This window comes from Pristis pectinata, chromosome 9, assembly GCF_009764475.1.
Source record: "Pristis pectinata isolate sPriPec2 chromosome 9, sPriPec2.1.pri, whole genome shotgun sequence".
In the NCBI taxonomy this organism is placed as follows: domain Eukaryota; kingdom Metazoa; phylum Chordata; class Chondrichthyes; order Rhinopristiformes; family Pristidae; genus Pristis; species Pristis pectinata.
Window position 1 is genome coordinate 36,319,529 of NC_067413.1, and position 27,026 is coordinate 36,346,554.

The 27,026-nt window shown below is 39.0% G+C and overlaps 1 protein-coding gene across 1 annotated transcript in view; it reads left to right on the top strand.

Moving 5' to 3' along the window:
- Positions 1-24,957, top strand: part of atp9b (ATPase phospholipid transporting 9B) — a 259,834-nt gene extending 234,877 nt beyond the window's left edge. Inside the window, 9 exon segments of the mRNA XM_052023085.1 lie at positions 1,050-1,139; positions 4,603-4,747; positions 5,731-5,795; positions 8,768-8,923; positions 12,898-12,962; positions 13,056-13,164; positions 17,488-17,545; positions 19,430-19,633; positions 22,886-24,957. Coding sequence (XP_051879045.1) covers positions 1,050-1,139; positions 4,603-4,747; positions 5,731-5,795; positions 8,768-8,923; positions 12,898-12,962; positions 13,056-13,164; positions 17,488-17,545; positions 19,430-19,633; positions 22,886-23,022 — 1,029 coding nt within the window. The 3' untranslated portion in view covers positions 23,023-24,957.
- Positions 24,958-27,026: the final 2,069 nt, after the last annotated feature.

Here is a 27,026-nt window from a genome sequence, read left to right on the forward strand (position 1 = left end):
TGACCAAATCTGTTTTTGAAATTAGTATTGCTAACCTGATCCCCATGTCTCAAAATTTCCAAAATTGATGTGCACAGCGTAGAAGTTACCCTGTCAATGATGAGCTGGTACAAATGTATATAGAACAAGCATGAATCTGCTTAACAGTAATCTTTAGGATGTAGACCTTTTGAAAACCTGAGATGATTAATTTAACTTGCATGGGCTTATTCTGTGCCTTGCTGACAGTTAGTTTGAAAGGTTTTGCACAAGTATACATTCTTATGAACAGACCAGTATAGCTACACATATTGTTTCCACAATTTACCAGGATATTTGTTGCATATTTCCTGCAAGAAGTTTGGATTCCTACAGCTGCTAAGTATTGTTTTCTGTATGAGGTAATGTGGAAAAAAGTTAAATGGGCGTTGAAACAGCATTTAACAATGTGTGCATTCGATTAAAAGAAAAGGAATGCAGTGGTTAGGGAATGTTATCTGGGGAGAAGTTGAGCCATATAGGTTAGGACTCCAACCCCTGAAAGGATTCATTGCTTTCAGAAGGATGCTGGAGTGAAAAGGCGAGTGGGATCAGTACATTAATAATAAGCTGAAATGCAGAACAGTATGAAATCTTGCAACCACTAGAGGGTAGCAGTGAACCAACTAACTCACTGGAGCAAACAGAAGATGTATGCTGACAACCCAAGTGATTATTTAGCACCCTAGATTAGCTTATTTTACAAGTGGCAGCTGAAGATAACTTTAATTAGAAAGAAAAACATTTTTCTTTTTCATGCATCATCTGCATGCACCAAGTAAAAGTCTGGATATAAAAGCTAATTGAATTAACAGAAGCATTTGCTCAAGGTTGTGAAATACTCATGCATTCATGATGACTATCTACATTTTTCCAATTTCTGTGGTTGTGTTTCCTAATGTTCTGATTTAAACTTATTCTATTACTCAGTTTGCTTCTGTGTCTGCCCAGAATGAAATGTGCACTGATGTTTTGTTAAACACCAATTTACACTTTTTTTTCTGAACTAAACCGGAGACCTGCCCTTGCAGGTAACAAATCGTGGTGAAGCTCATTTGGAGCTCAATGCTTTCAGGAGGAAACATGACTGTACACTGGTTATATCAGGGGACTCTTTAGAGGTAAGTGCTACAGTCTGCTGTGCAGAGATGGCAATGAAGTATAAATAGACTTGAGTTAGAAGTACTTTTTATTTTATAAACCCTTCTACTCACCAAATTATTTATAGAACATAGACCATTACAACACAGGAACAGGCCCTTTGATCCACGATGTCTGTGTCGAATGCAATGCCAAATTAAACTAAATCTCTTCTGCCTGTACATGATCCATATTCCTCCATTCCCTGCATATTCATGTGTCTACCTAACAGTTTCTTAAATGTGACTATCGTGTCTGCTTCCACCACTACCCCTGGCAGGCTGTTCCAGGCACCCACTACTCTCTGTAAAAAAAAAACACTTGCCCTACACATCTCCTTTGTCCAACCTCTCCTTTGTAGCTCAGTCATATTTCTATTATCTTTCCAAGAACATGGGAGGAGTACACTACTCCACAGTTCCACAAGATCATGGCTGCTCATTTACCTCAAACACCATTTTCTTGCTCTGTTCTCCATGTTGCTTGATTCCTTTAATACCCAGAAATCTATTTATCTCTGTTCTGAACACAGTCAATGACTGAGCCTGCACCGTACTCTGGGCTAGCGAATACCAAGGCTGTACCACTCATTGAGTCAAGAACTTTCTCCTTGTATCAGTCCTAAATGGCCTACTGTCAACTTTGAAACTTTGACCTGTCGTGCTTCCTTGCCTCCACACAGTCAAACCTTACAAAAATTTTGTGTTTCAGTGATGTCACCTCTTATTCCTTTATGCTTCAGAGAGCAGAGGCCTAGTTTCCCCAATCTTCCTCGTATATGACTGACCCACTATGCTAGGGACCAGTCTGGTGAATCTTTGCACTCCCTCCATAACAAGTAAATCCCTTCTTAGGAAAGGAGACCAAAACTGTACACAACAGTTCAGGTGTGGTGTCACCAATGCCCTCTATTCTAGTGAGACAACTTTTCTCTTGTACTCTAACAATGAATGCTCTCCAACAGTTTAGAATGATCAGATTTTTTTCCACAGCTTCTGCATCCATAATGGCAGTTTCATTAGATAATTACATTGCTTGATCACGTTACTCTATTTTTAGCATTTCAATTTCTGTTCTAGTATTTCTGAGTTGTACTCTATCCATAATGTAGGTGACCAAGCATTTAATTAAAGAGGTTATGCATTGATACCCATGTTATTTCAACTTTTTTCTAAGGAACCTTTTAAAGGAGGAGAGAGTGATGGAGAGGCAACAATGTTTAGGTATACAATTACAAAGTATGAGGTGTAGCTACCTGGAGGCACAGCTGCTAGTGGAGAGATAAAGGATGTTGGGATTTAAGAATTGGAAAAATGCTTCATTTTCAGGATGGCAAGCTCTTTTACTAGACTAATAATCTAGAGGCTTGGAATAATTCAGAGATGTTATTTTAGAATTTCCGAAGTTGGTTGAAAATTTAAATTTAGTCACTAAAATCTTAAATGAAAGGCTAATATCAGTAGTGGTGACCATGAGACCACTAGTTTATTTAAAAAAAAAACACATCCAGTTTGTTTGGTACACTTTGAGGAAGAAAATCTTCTGTCCTGGCCTGCACATGACTGTTAACTACCCTATAAAATGGTCTTGCTTGTAGCTAACAACTGGTTCAATAAGGGAGCTCATCATCATCATCTCAGGAGCAATTGGGGATGACAGGAATCCTTGTCCTGTGATTGTAAATAAAAAAAAACCTGCACTGTTTTCATTCACCGCAGAATGAATGGATATTACTTTTTTTTTGGTGAAACAGTTGATCTAAACTATTTTCACTTGAGGGGAATTATGCATGCAAATTTAAACTCTTAATAACATTGTCATAAAACGTTAACCTGATATTTCAGTAATCAGTGAATATGTTTCAGAATCTACAGGGTTTGATAAGGTAATAAGGATCAGTCACAATCAAGGTACATCATTGAAATTTCCTTGCTAAACTCAAAGAGAAACGCCAACAATTTTAAGATTCAGTGCCAGAGGTCATGTTCTGTGGAGGCATTTCACCAGCATTTTCTCTCTTTGCTCCATTTGGGGTTGAATGTCAAGAAGCTTGAAGCCATACAGAACATAGGAGTCTGCTTGATAGGCATCCCACCCACAACCATTTACTCACTCCACCACTGATGCACAGTAGCAGTAGTTTGTACCATTTATAAATTGCACTGCAACAACTCACCAAGACTCCTTAGACAGCACCTTCCAACCCCACAAACTCTACCATCATTACTACTTTGTCATGGCCTTGCACCTTATTGTCTGCCGGCACTGCACTTTCTCTGTAACTGCTATACTTTATTCTGCATTCTGTTATTGTTTTCCCTTCTACTACCTCAATGCACTGTTGTATTGAAATGATCTGTACCGATGGGATGCAAAACAAAGTTTTTCACTGGACCTCGGTTCATGTGACAATAATAAACCAATTTACCAGCTAGAAGGACTTGGAAATATATTACAGTTCCTTCATCATCGCTGGGTCAAAATCCTGGAACTCCCTCCCTAACAGCATTGTGGATATGCCCACACCTCAAGGACTGCAGCAGTTCAAGACGGCAGCTCACCACCACCTTCTCAAGGGCAACTAGGCACAGGCAATTAAATGCTGGCTCAGCCTACAAAGCCCAAATCCATTGAATGAATATATATTTTTAAAAATGATTCTGTGTATTATCTATAATCCCATTTTTGTCGACATCACTTTGCTCATTCCAAAGATATTCTTTGTTCTATTTCTGGTTAGTACATTATAGACAAGCTACGAATCCTTGGTGTTTTTGCATCTGTTGTATTTTTTTGAAATCTCAAACCAATCTGCAGGTTTTGAAATCAATGTCTGCTCAGTACTCCAGGCTCCAAGGTAAGATCTAATTATTGACGAGCAGTTCAGTCAGGAATAGCTCGTCTCTCTGTGTCGCACAGTTTCTGCTTCAGCACATGTGGTGCATGCAAGCACATATGATCACCCAAGCCAGCCTTTTACAGCCAATGATTATTGCTGTAATGCAGGAAATGTGGCAACCGATCAGTGCACAGAAACCTCTCAAAAGCAGACTTATGATATTGACAAATGTACTTTCAATTATGCTGCTTTGAGGGATTGGTTTCCTGCTCTTCAAAAAGTGCCAGAGATTTTTAGTGGCCACCTGATATAGACTGGACAGGTCTTCAGTTTAGCACTTCAACTTAAAGATCTTGACAGTGCAAAACTCCTTCAAGAGGGCACTGCAGAGTCATCCCAGAATTTTTCCAAGCCTCTGGAATGGGACCTGGGATCTTCTGAGCAAGAGATCAGGCTGCCCACCGAATCACAACAGACAAAAGTTAAATGTTTCCCGTATGTCCCAGGGGAACTGCAGGTCGGCACCTCAAAGGATGATGCTTGGAAAGTTAACATGTATTTGACATGTAAAAGATATTGCATGTTTTTCATTTGTATCTTTATAGGTTTGCCTGAAATATTATGAGCATGAGTTTGTGGAACTTGCATGCCAGTGCCCAGCTGTTGTGTGTTGTCGATGTTCTCCCACACAAAAGGCTCAAATTGTGAAGCTGTTACAACAGCACACTGGCAAACGCACATGTGCAATAGGTAAGCACAGAGCCCTCTCAGCTTTCTGTCTTTAATCTGTGATCCACAGTTGCAAAGTAATAGTTCAATATCTTTGCAGCAATTGGAAACAACTTAAAAACAAAATGGCTTAGCCAAAATTTGGCTTGCTTACTTTTGAGTTAAGAATTTTGGCTGTGACATTTTTTCCATTTGATTCTGACTCATTAAGAGGGAACATTTTTGGAATCGTTTTAATTTTCTTTTAATCTGCTCCAATCTTATGCAGTCTAATAATAATAAATATTGTCATCTAATCTTGGTAGATCCGGGTCATGAATGTGGAAGATTTAAATGCAATGGATTTGGAGATCTAAATTGTTCCTTCCCTTTTATAATCTCAAAAATGAGTTTATTCATTTTTGTTTGAATCGATTAGGTATAGGGTAGCTGTTAGCGTTTTTTTTCCCCACTAACATCTTGGCTATAAGGTGTTCAATAACAGCAATTATGAGTTCAGGAAATGACAGAGTAATAAACCATTGGTTTACCAGACGTCTGTCCCTCAAATAGAGCTTGAATTTCTATTCAGCTTTCATTTGTGTATGTGTAATGTGTCCTAAATCCACAGGGTGGCAATGAAGTGCATTGCAAGTGATCAGAAACACAGATGAAATTCAGCAGTTGTCCAGTAGGGATTAAAAGAAACAGCATCGTTGGAATTGTTTCATTCAATCACTAATGAGAAATTCAGAACTGATTTCATCTATTTAATTTGAAAATTGGTCATCAGTTGATGATATCACAGGATTTGGTGCTCATTTAATTTAGCCAGTAAATTGATGTCCTATTTTTAGATACTGGAATGTAAATATTCATAAGTTAAGCTTGTTTATGAACTTCTCATTCAGTTTCGGAACAGTTTATCTTCATCTTCTCTTCGGGGTGGTTTGATCTTTGTTTAATATTTGTTGTTATTAAGCAGCTAAGTGCAAGGTTTACTTTAATGATGACTTGTTGTACAGGTGATGGAGGTAATGATGTCAGCATGATCCAAGCAGCCGACTGTGGGATTGGAGTTGTAGGAAAGGTAAAGATCATTTGTGCTCATGTTCGTAACTCGCAGAGTTTACATAGGTGGCAATGCAAAGAAGAATGAGAAATTTTAAATATGTCTTTAGACAGCATCTACAATGCAGCCTGTTTCCATAAAGTTGACTGAAATATGATTAAAAGTGTCCATTCTATCAAAGAGAAAATTAGAATTATAATCTACCAAGAGTTATCGTGATACCTTATGGTGTTGTAATTTAAACTGAGATTACCTAAATTGAATTTTCAGCAATCCAGGTAGTATTTATTCTCAAATCAAGCCTCCAGCGACCCTAATTATTTCACCTTTCCCTTTGGAACTTATTGTTCCTCCTCCAGACCACGCTAGCTCTTCCTGAAATGCATCGTGTTACTTCCCGCTACTCAGTAGAGTAACGAGCTCTGCTTTCGAGGCACCCCAAGTGGAGGAAATTTTCAGAAGCTCCTTGTCGGATTTATTAGCGACCATCTTTTATTTATCACCCCTAGTTTTGGACTTCCTCTAAGGCAGGCTTTTCCATATTTATCCTTCATATTTTTCAAGACCAACATCATGGCTTTCTAGAGAACCAAGTCCTAGAGGGCTGTGGCATATGTTAATTGGATAGCAAGTTGTGCATTTGAAAAGGGCCATCACCTGAAGTGGATGTGTACTCTGGACATCCAACAATAATCCCTTCTGGGGAACGGTGTCAGCTGGCTTGGGAGCAGGAATTTTTTTCCTGGCTATCTTTGGGATATTTCTGCCAGATGAAATAATTAAAGATTGTGCCCTGTCTTGCCATGCAGAGGATGTTTCACCAAAGTGTTTATGGTGTCTTTATAATTGTGACCTGATACTCTTAATGGATATGAGGAATCTGTGGGGTAGAACACACATTCTGCCAATAGCAGTGGTTCCAGACACAACCAACAGCATTTATACATTTGAACAGTAGCATATCACACATGCACAGCTGGATGCAGAATTACCACTTTCTCTGAGAGATTCAAAAGGCCTAATCTATCAGTTTCCTCCATCTTGCTGAGTTCTGTAGCTCCTCGGATTCTGCACCAGCTTAGACTTGATGCAGGGTCCACAACCCTGTTGATTCATTGGGAATTGTAGACTGCAGACAAAAAGACAAAGAAATTAATTGCCTTTCATCAGTTATTTTCCATACCTTAAAGTTTATAGCTTCTTAGTATTTTTAAAAATTGAATTATTTAATTGTTTATTCAATTTTAATCACTTAAGTAGTTCTGTTAGAGACATTTAAAAACAAAATCTGACTGTTTTTGGAACTGGTAAAGCTGGGGGCACAGCTTTTCTGATTGTCAATTGGCTGCCAGTAGCTGGGGGCGGGGCTTTGCCTCTTGACTTCCAGGGTCTGGTGGCGGGGCTTTGCCTGCTATCACTCGGCTGCCAGGGTCTGGGGCTGGTGTTTTGCCTGCTATCACTTGACTGCGGGGGTGGGGTTTTGCCTGCTGTCACTCAGCTGCTAGGATCTTGGGGCAGGGCTTTACTGACTCACATGACTGCTTGTTTTAGTTAATTTTGATGGAATCTGGGCATCACGAGCAACTTCAGGAGCATATTGCACTGAATGTACCTACATGACCTGCTACAGTCCTTCAGGGGAAGATGCAGTTGGGTGGGGTTCCAGGTTTTAGGCTTGGTGACGCTGAAGGAACATCAAAATATTTCCAAGTCAGGATGGTGTGCGATGATGGTGGAATGCGCAGTTGGTGTTATCTCGAGGCATCTGCTGCCCTTGTCCTCCTTGGTGGTAGAGGTCACATGATTGAGAGGTGCTGTTGGAATAACCCAAGTTGGTAACTGCTGTATATCTTGTAGAGTATTGTGCAAGGGTGGTGGAAGGAATAGATGTTTAAATGGTGGGAGGAGCACCATTGAAGCAGGCTGCCTTATCCCTACTGGCCATTGAGTTTCTTGTACATTTAGAATTTTTTATTTCTTTCCTTGCCCAACTTGACCCGAAGGTATCAGGTTGGAAATTACAACCACACACTGGCACAGAGTCAGACTGGACATCCACACCCGGAAAAGACATTCCTGGCTTGGGTGAAACCCCTGATCCATATTCCCATTCCCCACAGAGTACATGTGAAAGCTGGTGATCCACTCCCTCACCGAGTATCTGAAATAAGTTATCTTTACTAGTCACATGTCCATTGAAACACAGAGTGAAATGCATCTTTTTTTCAGTGTTCTGGGGGCAGCCCGCAAGTGTTGCCGTGCTTCCGGCACCAACATAGCATGCCCACAATTTCCTAACCCTTGCATCTTTGGAATGTGGGAGGAAACCCATTCAGACACGGGGAGAATGTACAAAGTCCTTACAGACGGTGGCCGGAATTGAACCCGGGTCACTAGCGCTGTAATAGCATTACGCTAACCACTACATTACCATGCCATTGAGAGAATGATAAGGTTCTCTCAATGCATCATCTTGTTAATTGCATTTCTGCTCTGGTTATCTGCACTGGGCCTTAGAATTGACTGCCCACTTTTCTGGTGTCACCTCACCTTACTGAAGAAAGAGCTGCAAATTAATTGAAACAAGATTTGCCCCAAATTATACCTTGCCCGCCTAATTCTTGCTGTTCTCTCCATTCCTGGTTCAGGAATTTCTGTTACACTGAGAAATTACCAACTGAGCCGTTGTTACTGCTTGTAAGATAGCCTGAAGATAATTACTCTGCAATTCTTTGCTGTATACATATATTCTGTGTATGTCTGAGAAAGCAGAATTTGCGGATATTATTAGCCAAGTCAGTGCGAGTCTTGAGCAAAGAAATCCAGGGAGTTTAACCATGAAGTGTATTTATTTAACGAATGTAAACTTTGAAAATTTAGTCAAGATTTTGAGTAGTGTTATTTCATTGTTGTGAATGCTTACTTGTTACAGTGATAGATTTACAACGAATGTTTTGATGGCCTTTTTTTTCTGTTTTTATAAAATCTAGGAAGGGAAGCAGGCATCTTTGGCAGCAGATTTTTCCATCACTCAGTTTAAACACATTGGCAGGTTACTGATGGTGCATGGACGTAACAGTTACAAGCGATCTGCTGCACTGGGCCAGTTTGTCATCCACCGGGGCCTTATCATCTCCACTATGCAGGTAATTGTAAGCTTGCCTTCTCTAAAGGGGCGAGGTGCACTGGTCAAAAGCACAAAGATTGAACCAACAGAAATGTGAAAAGTGAAATCAGATGGTGGTGAATGAATGATGCAAAGCTTGGCTTTCAATAGTGTGATCTGGCCCATGTATTCCACACAAGCTTCTGAGACAGCGTGGGCGCAAGCTAAAAATTGTGCAGTAAATCTCTACTTCCACATGGTTTGTCTGTATTTACAGCTCAAACAAATAACACAAAGGTACTGTTTAAAGGGCTAATAAGCACTGTGGTGTGTGTCACCTAGGCCAGTAGAATGGTTGTTGAAGAAAGTAAATGCAATGGATTAGGCTGGAATTTTCAAGGTGATTTAATGTAAGTGTGGCTCATCCCTTATGTCTGGACTCTAAAGTTATGGGAAGGAAAAGAGGAGTCTTCTTTTAGAGGCCACTGAAGCAATTTTCCAAGGAAGATGTAAGATATAGTGGGAGATTGAAGAGGTGACCAGGAGAAAGATGAGCACCAAAGCAATGTGGGAGAAGTGGATGAAGCTGAGACCAGACCATTTTCATGTAATGTCTAAAACAGAAAATGCAATCTGTTTTGCTGTCAAGCTTTGATACTGGTTATAATATTAAAATAAACCATGAAGATGTGATTATTCTGTAAGGGAGCAGAAAATTCGGTCATGAGCTCAGCATAGAGTTTGAAAGAGTTTTACTTAAGTCATATGTCAGGTTTGGCACTGAGATCGGAGGAAGATCCTTCCTTCAATGTATTCTCATCATCTTTAGCATTGGGTGTGAAAGGCTCTGAGCAGAGGTGAAGTTGCAATGGGTTGGTTCAGATCAATTAAAGCGAGAGTGCAACACATAGAATTCTTAAATGGTGGGAGGAGCACCACTGTCAAATTGACAGACGTCACTGAACCAAAACACAATATTAGATCTGACAGAAGGGCAAAAGTGAGATAGAAAACTTTCCGTCAGTTGGGTGCAGAAGAGGTTTACCAGGAAGTTACCTGGATTAGAGGGTATGAGCTATAAGGAGTGGTTGTACAAACTTGGGTTGTTTTCTCTGGAGCGGTGGAGGCTGAGGGGAGACCTGATAGAGGTTTATAAAATTATGAGAGGAATAGATAGAGAAGTCAGCCAGTATCATCTTCCCAGGGTTGAAATGTCTAATACTAGAGGGCATGCATTTAAGGTGAGAGGGGGAAGGTCAAAGGAGGTGTGCGAGCAGGTTTTCTTTTTACACAGTGGTGGAATGCGCTGCCAGGGGTGGTGGTGGAGGCAGCTACAATAGAGGCATTTAAGAGACACTTTGATAGGCACGTGAATATGCAGAGAATGGAGGGATATGGACCATGGGCAGGCAGAAGGGATTAGGAGTCATTAGCTTAATTAGTTCGGCACAACATCATGGGCTGTTCCTGTGCTGTACTGTTCTATCTTCTACGTTCTAATTATTTTACTAGCTCAGAAAGAAAGCTGTGGAAGTTTGAAAGGAAGAATAACTTAAAATTTTGAGGGACTAGTGTGGCTGGTCTAAGATTTCATGATAAATGCAATGGAAGAATTAAGAGCAGATACAAGGGAGATCTCTATTAGATTACCTTAAGTGCATGGTTGGTAAGTGGTCTGAGAAGATGAATAGCAATGGATTTAGAAAAGGTCTCTGGTCAGCAGATAAAAGGCCATAATGATGAATTAATAATCACTGTTGATCAAAACTGGTAAGTACACTACAGAGAGAATGCTGCATTGTCAAAAGTATCATCTTTCAAATGGGATCTTCCAACCAGACCCATGCTATTCTACTCAAATGGTACCAAAAGACTTAGTAGCTTTTTCTTGGCAAGGGCAAGGACTTGACATGGTCCCTTGGGCAACAACTTGAACGCTGCTGCCAAAGGCAGAAAACTGGTCAGTATTTCCCTTCTCATCTGCAGATCCTTGCTGTCTGTGAAGTTGGTTCCTGTTCCAGTGACTGCACTTCAAGGCAATCCATTGGTTGTAAAACAGCTTGGAATATCCTGAGCACATGATGTGATACAACATTTTTCTAAGTGAAAAGTCTTTATTTTTCTTCCTTCAGCAGAAGAAAAGCCAAATTTGATTTTGGGTGGCACAATATTGAAATAAGTGACCAAACAGAAATGGTGACGGGCACTGATTTAGGTGAGGTGACGGGGAGGCACATGTTTCAGTGACAGATCACAGTCAAGAAATGCAAGGATGCAGCAGAGGTTACTGGTTGGAAGTCATCACATTTGAAAGCTGCAGCAGGAAACTTAGAAGAGGAAAGATAATCAAGTCTAGCAGGGTGCTGAGAACAAACCTTTCTAAAAATGTTTAGGGGGGTGGGGGAGAGTGAATCCATTATATTTTCTATGGTGGCAAGCTTTGCTTGGTCCCCACCGGCCTTTCAAGTAATAACCTTATCACTGTTGCTTCAATTGATTGGAAGATCCTTTCCATGATGGGAGAAAATCTTTGGAAATATAGTGAAGCAGAATATTACACAAAGGGACATTTTGTACCCTTTTTGTTAATGAGGCACATTTTGTATATTTGTAAATCAGGCCAAAAAACTGACTTTCTAAATTTTTGTTAGTATGAAATTATGATATGTCACTATCCAAATAAGCCTACTTTTAATAATTCACCATTTTACATTTCACATGTAAACACATGCCTAGATTTAATTTGAGTTGGGCTAAGTAAGCTGGTTAGGGTTGGAATCAATATTCATTTTGATGATGGCGGGATGCAGTTTGTGACTTATTTACAAATGGTCCCATCGCTTTAGGGATGTTGCTTCATCAGGTACATTTAATGATGCAATTAACCTCTGAAATGTTGTTGGCCATAAAAATATCCATCTGTTTAATAGTTGTTTAGTATCTTTTACATGAATTGGTGGTACATTAATTATAGTAAATCAGATTCTAACTAATTTTATGCTGTTTATCTCTTCCTGTGTGTGGGTTCTACTGTGTACAATTCCTCTGTTTTTATGACAGCATACATACAAACTAATTTACCTGCCTTTCATAGATTTTTCTTGTTGACTCAATGAATAAAAATATCACAGTTTGTGTGTCCTGAACCAAACAGACCAGGCTTTCACCCCTTTTCGTTCAGCAACTGTTAGAACCGTAGCAACGAAAGCCAGATTAAGATTTTAATTTTATTATGCAGTCTGTTTCCACCAAATTCCATTTATAGAGCTTTTTAAGATCTGTGCACCCTGAACCATGATGTGACATATGCTGGGATGTACAAACTGCCAGATAGCCTGCTGTGTTCAACTTGATCCATGAAGAGCTGCCAGCCCCCATTCCTGAGTTATCCTCTGAGGTTTACCCAGGGTGATAGCGTAAATTGATAAGTGAATGGCTTCTCCCACACAGGAACGGATGAAAAGGCTGGTATAAGATCACCTGTTGCCATTCTAAGCCAAATGTCAAAACACGGCCAATAGTATCCAATGATTTGAGGTTCCTTACAAATTTCCACTGACTGCTGAGGGTAGTTACCTGCTCTGTGCTCATCTTTTCTGCGATGGAGATAGGTGAAATGTGCTTCTCTGTTGTGCTTTTCATTCATATTTGTTGCATGTGTAGACCAATACTTTACCTCTAAATGAAGTATCTATTGTTTCCAAACATATTCTCCCCTCCCCTGCTGCCAGCCACAGCATCTATGCTTTTAATTGATTATATATTTAGGTATTGTACCTGACCTTCAATACTGAGCAATTGCCTTAATGTTATATAAATGTAAATTTATTTATTTAATGACTTTGTCTTAAAATGCTTTCAAATATTGAATGAGGGCATGAGACTGGATACCTAAATGTTGTAATAATATTAAGCACTTTGTATTAACTGAAGTAAATGTCAGCATTTCTGAAGTATTTGCTTTATCTGGGTATTTTCTTGATCTATTAATAAGTTTTGCTTTTGATCTCTTAGGCTGTATTTTCTTCAGTGTTCTATTTTGCATCAGTGCCCTTGTATCAGGGCTTCCTCATGGTAGGGTAAGTGGCAATATATAATTCCAAAAAAATATTATTATCTAATATTGCAGGAATATAAATCTTCACAAATTTGTTGGCTAATTGCTTTCTTAGGTACGCTACCATCTACACGATGTTTCCTGTTTTCTCTCTGGTATTAGACCAGGACGTAAAGCCAGAAACAGCAATACTGTATCCAGAGCTTTACAAAGACCTCACAAAGGTGTGTAGTAAGTTTGAAGATTTTGTGCATAATGTATGAAAACTCAATAAATACCCATGATATGTAAATTTCCATTGCAAATATATACAGCAATGTACCACTGGAGGTTTGGAACTTAAATTAAAACTATTTTAATCATCATCCAATACAATGTCTATTGAACAAAGTGTATTGGGCAAAAATAATCTATTGAGTTTATGACAAATTATTGACTTGCATTATAGTGTAATATATAGTTACAGTGAACAATTTTTAATAATAAACACAGGACTAATTTTGAACCAGATATTCCTGAAGGATTTAGAGTGCACTCCCACCCCCCCGCCCCCCCCCCCCCCCCCAGAAAAAAACAGTACAGTGAATGACAATGTTCAATGTTCATTATGTTAGAGTGGTTTACATTTTGGTGCATTCTACTTTCTGCTGATTTTGGCAGAAAGGCATTTTGGTGTTATACCTACAAATATTTTATGATTGCACTGATTGGAATTCTTTATCATGGGATGTGGACATCACAGGCAAGACCGGCATTCATTGACCTTCCTAAATCACTCTTGAAAATGTGGTGAAGAGCTATCACTTAGAACTTCTCTGCAGCCCTTCTGGTGAAGGTGCTCCCATACTGCTGTTGAATAGGGAGTTGCAGAATTTCAACCCAGCAAAGATGATGGAATAGCAATAGATTTCTAAGCCAGTGCAATGGGTCACATAGCAAAAAAAATTTGCAGGCGGTACCATTTCTATGTCCCTCCTGCTTTTGTCCTTGTGTATTGCAGAGGTCATCTGTTTGGGAGATACTGTCAGAGTAGCCTTGGCAGTACATTATGTAGATGGTGCACACTACAATCACGTTGTGCCAGAGATGGAAGATACTTCTAATGCAGCTTATTAAGGTTGAAAATTACATTAAAATCACAAATTCACTCTTCCAGACTTCTAAACTTTCACCTGAAACATACAAAAATGACAAAGTTATGCCTTTACAGCTCTCTGGTGTATTGAATCAAAATTCTTTATGCAGTTTAACATAGTCTATCAATGCAGGCTACATTATATTGGTATGTGAAGAGCAGGATCTTTGTTCTTCCTACCCCCTGTTGAAACTGAAACAGGACCAACAAAAATGTATCTGTCCTTGTAATCGGACATTTAAAAACCTTAAGTTGAGAATATCTGTACTAAACTTTTTCTGGGATAGTAGCTCAAGACATTGCAGATGCTGGAATCTGGAGCAAAAAAATGAACTGCTGGAGGAACTCAGTGGGTCAGGAAGCATCTGTGAGGGAAATGGATAGCCGATGTTTCAGGTCGAGACCCTTCATTTGGACTGAAAGAGTAGAAGAGAGATAGCCAGGATAAAGAGGTGAAGAGAAGGGGTGGAGCAAGAATTGGCAAGCAATAGGTGGATCCAGATGAGGAGGGGGTGAGAGGCAGATAGAGGAGGGGACAGTGGAAATAGCGACAGGCTGGAAGGTGATAGATGGAGGCAAGAAAGGGCTGCGGATGATGGAATCTGGTTAAAAAAAAAAGGAAGATGGAGCATGGAACCAAATAAGGGAGGTGGGGTGGGCAGGTGGGAACAGTGGGGGGGAAGGGGGCCCAGTGGGATGAATGTGTGGGTGATGGGCAGATGGAGTGGGTGGAGGAGGGGAAAGAAACTTGGTGATTGGGAGTAGGGCTTGTAAGAGGAACTGGGTAGACCAGGAGGAGAGAGAAAAGGGACAGAACGGGAGCAGGTTACCTGAAATTGGAGAATTCAATGTTCATGTCATCGGGTTATAGATTACCCAGGCAGAATATCAGGTGTTATTCCTCTAGTTTGTGTTTGGCATTCTGGGATAGATTCTGACTGACATAGCTCCTTAATAGAAATCAAGTTAAACAATTCTAATGTGGCTAGAGAGTCAGTTGAAGGTTTTTCTAACTTGCTTACTTCAAAAGCAAAACAAAGCAAGCAGGCAGGTATGGTAACAATTACTCCCTTGGCAGAATCAAGAGTCCTTTTATCATAGGCTGTTGGAGCACTTACAGTGACCTACTAAATTCACAATCTTGAATTATGTTGCTGAGATTCTGCACCACAAATATTCTAAAAGAAAGAATAAAATGCCTTGAAAGATCTATACAAATTTTCAGTTATCAGTAAAATGTAATCAATTATTCAATCAGATAAATAACTTCTGTGATCAACTGATTCTACATAACATTTGCTTGGTGAGAAATTCTTTTGTAAACATTTATGGGTAACGAACTTTATTTGAGACTTAGAAAAATTACTTACTACAGAGAATTTAATATATAATTAATTTTGCTTCCCCACCTACACACAACTGGAGAGTATATATAAAACAAGATTACGCAGGTAGACAAGGTGGTGAAGAAGGTTTGTGGCTTGCTGGCCTTCATTAGTCAGGGCAATGAGTATAGAAGTTATGTTGATAAGACATTGGTGAGGCCACATTTGGAATATTGTGTTCAGTTTTGGTCACCCTGTTATAGGAAAGATGCCATTAAGATGGGAAGAGTGCAGAGGAGATTTACAAGGATGTTGCTGGGACTCGAAGGACTGCGTTGTGGAGAGATATTGAGCAGGTTGGGACATTTTTCACTGGCGCATAGGAGAATGAGGGGTGATCTTGTAGAGTGCTATAAAATCATGATTGGCACAGATAGGTTCAGTGCACACAGTCTTTTTCCCGAGGTTGGGGACTCGAGAACTAGAGGGCATAGGTTTAAGGTGAGAGGGGAAAGATCTAATAGGGACCTGAGGGGCAACTTTTCCACCCAGAGGGTGGTCGGTATATGGAATGAGCTGACAGAGGAAGTGGTTGAGGCAGGTACATTAACAACATCTAAAAGGTACTTGGACAGGTACGTGGGTAAGAAAGGTTTAGAGGGATATGGGCCAAATGCAGGACTAGTTTAGATGGGAATCTTGGTCAGCAGAGACCAGTTGGGCTGAAGAGCCATTTCTGTTCTGTATAACTCTCTGACTCTATTACTCTGACTAGGATTAGCCCCTGAGTATGCGCCTCCGTTCAATAAGATCACATCTGATCTGATTGTTGACTTCGACTCCAGTTTCCTGTCTGATCCCCATAACCATTGATTCCACTCTGGTTAAAAAAAAATCTCAGCCTTGAATAGACTCAGCTGCTCAACAAATGATTCATCATATATTTGTACTCAGTCAGTCCACTGGCATCTATCTCTTTATATTTTAGATCTCTATGCACACTTCTCGCTTTTCCTCTCCATACTTTGAAAAGTGCACTGCAGATTGGTTTTTAATGGGGACAAAATCAATATAATTCTAACGAAGACTATGACATGATCCATTTTTGTATTTTGAGATGTAATAGCTGCTATTAAGAGCATGTAAAATGCTGAATTTTTTATTTTTGTCTTTTAGAACTGCTTTGTCCTGTTCGTGTAAGGAGGTGATGTTATTTTTGGGCTTGGTTCGATTGGTACTGCCAGTCCTCTGACTCATTCAACTGGTCACTCTTAAATTGAGTCTTGGCAGTCAGCCCTTATTGGATATTTCAAAACAAAGTACTGCAGTTGCTGGGAATCAGAAACCTAAATAATGCTGGAACTACTTTGCAAATCTGGTAGCATCAGTGAAGAACCGAGTGAAAATTAACATTTTGGGTCAATAACCTTTCATCAGAATTGGGGAAAGGTTAGAGGTGACATAGATTTGAATGTACAGAGAAAGTGGAGTGGGCTAGAGAGAACAAAAGATCTGTGATATGGGTGGAATGCAAGGGAGTTAAAAAGTGAAAGAGGTGATGGTGCAAGGGAAAAGAGGAAATGTAAATACAGAATAATTTACTGAAGCTGGAAGAGGAAACTGGAAATCAGTTTTGGCTCTGTACCCTTGTGCTTTGGATGTATCTCCCCAAGCATCTCCGTTCTGCTTTCTCCTCTAAGATGCTCCGTGAAACCTACCTTCTGAATAAGTTTTTTGCTCATTTGTCATTGTATCATTTGTGTGGATGATTGTCAAACTTGTTTGATGATGCCCTGGTGAAAACCCTTCAAGCATTTTAGTATGTTGAAGGTGCAATGTAAATGCAAGTTGTTGTCACCAATAATAAAATCTTCCCAATCTGGAGATGTTCTTACTGCTGGCTGAGCCAAGGTGGACTAGTAAAGATAGATCATTGAATGATGTCAGTAACTTGCATATATTCATGGCCCTACATCCGTAACTTGTCTAGCTTCTAAAGTAATGCCTATGTGTCTTAAGATAGTTGCAATTTAAGATTAATTAGTACATAGATGTTTATTTTAATTAATTTGATTTTCTTCTGTTAGGGTCGCTCATTATCCTTCAAGACATTCCTTATTTGGGTTCTGATAAGCATATACCAAGGTAGGTCACAAATTTTACATATTGCAGATGAAAATTATAGCAACTAAGCTTTGAATGGATCATATATTTGAAAAGTCACACGTTAATGATGCTTGATTGGGCTAATAAGTATTTCAGTCCAGTTTGCTGACTGCAAGTGATTTATTCTTACCACTAGTGTTTGTTACTTGAAACTATCACTCTAAATTGTTCTAATGATAAAATTAAATTGAGCATTACTAAAAATGTTTGCTACGCAGAATACTTCTTGAAGGCAGAGACACATACTTTGTTACCAAAGGCTTTCACTAAAGTTAATGTTGCCTTTAGGAAGCATGAGTTCATATTGTTTGCAGCTTGCACTAGAACCCACTCGGCCTTTAGAATGTGTTAAGGAAGATGCAGACACAAGAGACTGCGGATTCTGGAATCTGGAACAACAAACAAACTGCTGGAGGAACTCAACGGGTCAGGCAGCACCTGTGGAGGGAAATGGACAGTTGACATTTCAGGTCTGGACTGAAAGATGAAGGGTCTCAACCTGATATATTGACTGTCCATTTTCCTCCACAGATGCTACCTGACCTGCTGAGTTCCTCCAGCAGTTTGTTTTTTTTGCTAAAGGAAGATGCATCTCTGAAACCTCTTGCATTTTAAAATTAAAGACTACCACTTGCGAGTTTGCTAGTCAAGTAGCTGATTGTATATCCAAGGGTGCTGTCTGGTTTGAATCTCACTGCTTTGAGAGAAAGAGTTTTGTGTTACTACATGAGCAACATTTACCTGGTTGGTCAAGGGGGAAGGTAAGAAAACTGGTATCGTCAGTCCACCCAGAATGTATTCCATTAACTGTTTATTGACATGGTAACTTGCAAAATGATTCTAATCTTCAAACTGCTAAGGATGATATTGAAATGAACAATATAAAAGTGCTGTGTAAAAATATGAGATACACTTTCAAAATAAACTTACAATTACTCATAATAAAACTAAAGAATTCACTGGAATCTTTTTCGTAAGTCAACCAATTAAAATGTATAACATTTACCCATGTCCAGATGACATAAGCCCACATATTTTAATATAATAATAGATCTCTAGCATACCAGCAATAATCTACCGAAATTATTAGTTCTCAAAAAATGACATTTGAAACTAATTCCTAGAAAATGACATTTGAAACTAATTCCTAGAAAATGACATTTGAAACTGATTCCCGCAGAATCAGAAATTGTATTTGCAAATTTCAATTTGAAAATGTAATGCTGCCTTTCCTTTAAGCATGCAATAAATGACAGATCCACACTTCATGGACTGTTCCATGATACCATGGCTCTCATTCATCTCCATATTCCTGTGTGATGTGAGGCCTGTCTATTATCAGCCACACACATCACACATGTAACAGTGCAGCCTTCCACTGACTCCCCTTTACTTTCATTCCCATTTAGTGACACTCAAACACACAGCAATCTTAGAGGTTGTGTACCTTGTAATCCCATGCCCCTTCATCGGTGCAGCAAACATTCAGATTAGTTCTGAGTGAGCTTTATACTTGTTTTGTGGGCTATCCTTAAAGTACCTTCCTTACTGTGTTTGACTATCATAGAATCCGTAATTAGAACCTGTGAGTTAAACACTATTTTGAATATTTGAATAATTGTTTCATTTGTTCCACTCTCCCTTTTAGATTCTAACTAACCTGTTTAATCTGTCTGACAATGATGAACACCCAATTCTTGCCATTACTGCTGTGAAATCAGCCTTGTTTGTCATTGATAGACTGTGGTTTTTCACATACACTTTAATCTTCACGAGGTTATGAATACAAATTTTCACACATCCTGTCATTGACTCACTTCGATCAGAAGAGGAGCAATTATAACTGTTAATTTACTGTTTCAGGTGGCATTTTAATATATGGAGCATTGGTGCTCTTTGAATCTGAGTTCGTACATGTTGTCGCAATTTCCTTCACTGCACTGATCTTGACTGAGTTACTGATGGTTGCACTTACTATCCGAACCTGGCATTGGCTTATGGTTGTGGGGGAGTTCCTCAGTCTTGGCTGCTATGTGGCCTCCCTTGCTTTTCTCAATGAGTATTTTGGTAAGTTGTTCCAGAGGTACGTTGTTGAATTCTTAAAAATAGAGAAATCATACATTTTCAAGTCTGTCACCTCAGTTGCACACATGAATTGCAGTGTTTGTTTTGTGCGTGGCCAATATTATATTAACTATCTACTGTATGTATACCCTGTAGTTAAATTGCTTTTTAACCATGAAAAGTGTTTTGAAGATGAGAAAAAGTATTTCAGATACTGTGCTCTGTATAAAGTTGTAATGCAATGGAATGGTGCATGCTGTACTTGGCCTGCTGTCTGCAGTAACCTGAGCATCCACACCTACTGGTTTGGATGAGAGAGCCAATCTCAATGGCATGGTCCAGAGGTCCTGTCCCTGGCAATGACAGAAGGCGAAGAAGGGCCAGAACTTTGCCTCTTCTCAAAACTGTAAGTGATTTGAAATGTCTGACGTTAATGTCCTGTACAAAAAATATTACAATGGAATTTGTTTTTTTTCCCTAGTGTAACTCTTGATGGGATCTTCCATGTTCTTGTAGTGTTCAGCTGAGTCTTCCCACTAGTTTCCATTGGGGAAAGTGTGTGGAGGCCTTCCCAAATAAAGATCTATCACCCTTTAAACATATCAATTGATTCGGATCAATGGCTTTCTGCGATTTAAAAAGTTCTCCATCATGCCTCTTTATCTTATTACCCACCATGAATGTCTCCAATTTATTTGATCTCGTTCACAGAATCAGCACATGTAAACATTTCATGGTAAAATTCAGAAATTAAATCAAGATCTCTGACACCTCGCACAGTAATGCATTTCAGCTACATCGAGACTGATGCCACAAAGACTGATCATCCTGTGATCTTCTCCTTTCCTTAAGAAGTTATTATCCTTTTTCCACATCACTTGCTCTTGAATGATGCCATATAAATTATATTTATAAATTCCTGTCACCCATACGATCCCTTTCTAAATAATGCCTCTGTAGCAATGCCTCAATGTTCTGATTCCTGATGGTTATCTAGCATTATAAAATAGTTAAGTGCTGTCAGTAGGGGGCCATGATAGAAGGAAGAGGTGGAGAGGGACAGAACTCATGTGCCCTCTTGTTTTGCCAACTTTTATCTATACTTTTCAGCACTTCTGTATAGTTAAGGTGAACTTAAAACTTAATTATCAGTAATATGAATTGGATTCAAAGGGTTGTACAGCAAAGAAGCAGGCTCTTTGGCCCATCTTGTCTCTGCTGACCAAATCTCATCTATATCAACCCCACGAAAATAATGGGGGAAAAAATCAGATAAAATGTAGCAAAATAAGAGAACATGTGAAAATCTGGCACATTTCAAATTCAGAAGAATTCTATCCCTTCCACCACTATGCCCTATCAACAGTACTTCAATATTTTATAATGTTGGATGACTACCTAGCTCAGGAAGGTCTTTAAATGTTATCATGAACACAGGCATTTAGAAAATTAATCAATCCAACCAAAGGAATTTTGAATCATCATTTATGAAATTGAACTATTCAGTAGCAAGTAAAGTTAATTTTCTGGTTAACAATTGGTTAAAATAAGTGAGGGAATGATAATTGGATGGTCAGTCTTAGTGGGCATCAAGTCTTGGCATGGGTGATTACAGGCTGTTCCCAGGTCATGAACAGATTCTGTTTTTACAGACATTCATCAGTCAATTTTGTCTGTAAGTCAGAAACTAAATAAAAATCACTCTATGGTAACCATACCTCCTCAGAATTGTAATAAATGGCATCAAAAGCACAAGACTGATAAGAAAGAACAATTACTAAAAGTGGAGAGAGAGAGAGGAAACTTATTCTACCATTAATAAGAACGAACGTATGTACGTACCTAGGACTTTTGTATTTAACAATAAGGGAGCGCCTTTGTATGTGGGGGTATTCATAGGATGGGTGTTCATAACCCAGGGACAGCCTGTACTGTGCAAATTCAGGTTTTTCATGATTTTGAAGTGTTTCCTTGGGCTAATTCTGTGATCAAGATAAAATTGGAGAGACAAGAGACTGCAGATGCTGGAATCTGGAGAGGGAAAAAAACTGCTGGAGGAACTCAGTGGATCAGGCAGCACCTGCAGAGGGAAATGGGCAGTCGACGTTTCAGGTGGAGACCCTTCATCTGGATTGCTAAAATAAGATAAAATTGGAGAGTGCCGAAGATGGTATTAAGGATTACCCCAAAGAGAGTAAATAAGAGTTGTGATCAAGTTATACAGTGGAATAGTCCGATGGTCCACATTTTAAGACGGGCTCTTCTTCCACTTAATCATATTTCTCTCACATCCAGTGAATTTTACTTCACGGATGCCATAACCTCTTCATATCTGAGTGCTAATGTCCTGCTAATATGCCCTCCAAGCAATCTTTCTAAACATTGGCTTAAATATTTATTGACATTCAAGGGCACTCACTGAACCAGCTGTTTATCTAGGGATTAAATACTGATTGCATGTTGTGTTTTTTTTTGAAAGCAGACAAATATTTCTCAAATGGATCACTCCCATTTTGCTAGGATTTGTAACTCTCCTGGATTGCCCAGAAATATCCTGGGATTGAGGCTTGATTTCCTAAGTATTCCTGTCAGCATCATGGAAGAGAGATTTTCAAGCTCATCTTTTTCTGGAACAGCACAATTTGCCTTTTTTTCCTAGCTGCTTCACAACGGCTCTTCCCACAGCCAACCAAGTGTGCTTTGGCCTACAGACAGCTTACCTACAAGAGGGGTTTCACTATTGTGCCCAACATCATGGTCTCCCTATTAATATCAGTCATGCAACTATATTGTGTGGGGACCAAACCTCCGGGAATGCATTAGCAGCCCTCAGGTCAGGGAGGAGATGGGTGGGAATCCTTGCTGAGGTGATTGCTCTGCCTGATCAATAGTAGCACAGTGACATTTCATGTGACCAAGTGTGCGATGAACAGCACATCTCCCCTAACTTAAGGGTTGGCTGGAGACCATGCATCTTGCCTGTGGATACTTCTTTACAAAGTAACCTGAAATCTAAGTTTTAGTTATTTTCTGAAAATAACTAAAAGCTAGATTTTGGGTTCATTTGTAACAAAATATCTACAGGCAAGATACATGGAGTCCTCCTGTCCTACTATTTTTATGGTAATTTTAATCGGTGTTAATATAAAAGGAACTTTGGTTGTAAAATGTCAGTCTTTTGGTCCTATTTAGGATTGAGTTTGAGCACTGCTATATGGTTAATAATGTAATAAACCTAACTTCCTGCTTTTACAGATGTCGCCTTTATCACCACTGTGACCTTCCTGTGGAAAGTGTCAACGATTACCCTTGTCAGTTGTCTTCCACTTTATATTCTCAAGTACTTGAAGCGCAAATTCTCTCCACCCAGTTACTCCAAACTTACCTCATAGTGCAGATGTTTTTGCTCAATAAGTAGCACTTTTGTCGTTGCTGCGGATGGCTCTAATCATCCCTATGAACACTTCACAGGGAATCTTAAATCTTGTGAAAATGGTCTGTTGACCAAACAGCCAAAAATAGCAATGAAGCACACAATGTGCAGAGCATTGAAAGAAACTGAGAGCACTTCTGAATAACAGGTACTGCAAAGGACCTTTTGAAATGAAGGAATGCCTTCAAACGTTTCAGAGTACTGATGGAGTCAGGGAGAAAATGGAAATAACTTTGTATCTTTTTTTTTATTCCCCTTTTTTCCTGCTAATTTATGTGAACACTCAGATATGCTTCCGTTGAAAACTGTCATTGTAGATTTTAATTGTTCCTCCAAAACAGTTCTGAAATTAGATGCGGAATTGTCCATGAAATACTAGTTAGCAAATGGTGTTGTATAAACAAAATGCTCATATGTTGATGCCATTGTACGTAAAGCAGCAAATTAGCACTATATACTTATTGGAGTTTTGGCTATCTTTATAAGTGCTCTCCACTTTAGCATTGCTATTAGCTTGTCTTTATTTCCCTGCTTCTGAATTGTAGCTGTGTTTTGTGAAGCAAATATGCACTAACAGGGAAATGCACAACAGGCTTTTCAACATACCACATTGTTATTAACATATTGCTGTCAATCTCCCCTTTATTTCTTCTCCAGTATTATCCACATACATGTGTTTGGAAATTTACCTTAGGAATTCTACAGCCTGAATTTTACGTGAGACATTCTACTTCAGAGAATTTTTTTTTTGCAAATAGCCTAAGAACATGCATTATTGAATTACATTAAATTTTCATTTCTGCTTTGCCAGACTCCAGTCTTTATTCCATTACAGACTTGAGTCTGGAAGATTTCTTTCCCTCCTGAGGGCTTGTGCTATACAACAGACATTGTCCAAAAAAACAACTGTAAAGAAACCAGGTTTCCTTCAAATCATATCAAGGACATAATTCCAATTATTTCAGGGCATCGTGCTCCTGGATTGATTTCTGTAGTGTTTATATGATAAAGTGGAGTATAGCGGAAGATGTGGTATTTTTACAAAGAGGATCAACAATGTTTTTTGCCAGCAATTTCCTGGATCCAGCACTGATTTAGAGTTTACTGCACTCACTTGAAATTCCATTTAGAAAGTATACAAGAATACAATGTGTTGTTTAGAAAAGAAAAGTACTTACTATATTGTCTCTGACTTGTGGAAATTGGTTTTTGTAATCATTATGTATTAAAATTCTTTTTTGCATTCATTTTCTTAACCAGCATTTTGATTTATCAATATGTCCATCCAGTAATATGCCCAAAAGGAATCATTAGGCAAGATCTTGGATCATAATGCTATTCCAGCAGTTGTTTTTAATTAAACATTCTAGATTCCACGATGATTATGCTGAAGTGTGTTCATAGCTTCCCATGGCCGTACTTGAGACTCTGCTCTGATAGTGAAAGGAAGTTGTATAGTATTTTTGTTAATAGCCTTCAAATAATGGATGCCTGGTGCAAGATTCCGATTGTTATTCTATACTGCAACTGTGACGTAATCGTATGAAATGAGTAACAGTGAAATGTGCTCTCATGGTCACCTTGATTAAGCAATCATCTGGATTAAGTACCCACACTACACCTGTTGATAGAAATGGACATTTTAGCAATATAAGTAAATGGAGCCTGCATCAGGGTCTAGCTTACCGCCCTCAAACACAGCCACAATAATTGTTTTCAAATTAACATATTATTGTGGTTAAGCCATTATTGAGTGTCACTGGACATCATTTGGAGTTAACCATTTTAAGGAATCATTTGAGTTTGATGGTGAAGGTGACTATATTCAGATTTTACTGTATTGTTAACTCAAACTGAAGCTCCCTCTGCACAATAAAATGAATTTACATTTTCACAGACTTGTCTTTCTCCTTTTTTTGGAACTTCAGATGTGATGAATTCAAGCATCACCATGGGTCTATTTAAATTTATTACCTGATCGTTGAATACACTTTCTGACCTACTGCAATATAAAACTGTTGTATTTCATTTTTGTCCTTAGTGACCAGAAATTTCCAGTTGTCCTGAATTAAACAACTATTATTCTAATTTATTCTTTTGTTTCAGTCTCCAATAAATGTCAAAATGAACAAAAGTCTGTACCCACAGGCAGTCAAACATTTCATCTGGTCTATTTGCAAAATATGTCAAATATTGTCTCAATTTGACCATGATTCTAATATTTATCACTTGGATGTTGAATGACAAATTTAATTTGGATTTCTAAATGGATTTGTTGCTTAAGAAATCTTAAATTCAAAGATGTTCAATGCATTAAAACTAAATAACTGCATTGGCAAAGAGAAATTACTCTTGTTTTAATAAATTATTATCCAGCCCAAATCAATTGTATCAACTTTTTTTCCAAGTTGATTATTCTGGCAATACTTGAAGTGAATGTCCAAGGTTGTATATTTGAGTAACCAACTGGCATTTAGATGCAGTTGCAGTTAAGCCAAACCTGGAATATATTCACAGAATGGTCACAGCATGGAAAGAGGCTGTTCTATGCCAGAAGAATCAAGCTAGTCCCACTTCCCTGTCCTCTCCCCTTAGCCCTAGAAATTCTTTCCTTTCAGATACTTATACAGGTGATTTTTGAATGCTGTACTTGAATCTGTATGCACTCATGCCACTTGCAGTACATTCCAGATGCCAACCACTTACTGTGTTGAAAATTTTATTTGAGTCATTTTTGTTTTATTAAGAAACACCATTCTTTGTACTCTGGTTTTTGACCATTCTGCCAATGGGAACAGCTTTACCCACTCCACTCTCTTTTTTCCACGATTGGCGTTGGTTTTATTATTGTCACTTGTACCGAGGTACCGTGAAAAACTTGTCTTGCATACCGATCGTACAGGTCAATTCATTACACAGTGCAGTTACATTGGGTTAGTACAGAGTGCATTGATGTAATACAGGTAAAAACAATAACAGTACAAAGTGTCACAGCTACAGAGAGTGCAATTTTAAATACCTGAATAATATGTGAACATTTGACACAAATGAAACTTGAATCTCTTTAGCACAGGTCTTGAAAAGTGTTCTTCCTTAGCAATCAAGTTGATGCTTAACATGTTAAACTCAGGCATTCTTTATGCAGTCTATCAAATCTTGTGCTGCTGACTACAACAACTGGTTTCATCCATGTCCTTATCACATCTGGCCTTGTATTCCATTCCACTTATCCAGCTTCTGTCCTGCACTCTCCCAAAGCAAGTTCATTTCAAGCTTTGCCCATATCTCATCCTCTCCATGACGTGTACTTGCTTCAGTCACCCAATGCCTCCAATTTATTTTTCAATGCATTCTCCCACAATGAGGAGCCGGCAACAGGGCAAAACTTCACTCCTCTATAAGAAGGTGAATTCCAACACATCAGAGAGAGGGAATTATGGTGAAGTACATGGTGTGACATTTTCATACACATCCAAAGATGTTTCTTCCAGTCCAGTTTCACTTAGTGAGCTGAAAATGATGAACCCTGCATCTGAGGACATTGTCAAATGCAACAAACTAGTACCTGCATCAGCAGTATTTGTGCTTCCTGTTTTCCACTCATCCTCCCTCCTGATGTTGACACCTTTGACCTCTTCTACACCCTACTCGGGCATATTGAGAGACTAATTTTAGGATTAATTATGATCAGTCAGAGCAACACCTGCGCTTGTTCTTTCCCATTAACTGAGATTGGTTGCTACTGGATTTTGGAAGAGGATGCCAGATCAATTTGTCTTGCTTTAATCTAGAAGCATTGAAGACCTTTTTAATAATTATTTTTGGTCTGTATTCACCTATCACCCACCTGCCTCCGTCTCCCAAGTCCACCCCTCCCCTTCCCTCCACCCAGCTCCCTCTGTCCATCATCCTTCACCTCTCCTCAGTTTACCAATCACCTACTGGCCCCTGTCTCACCACTCC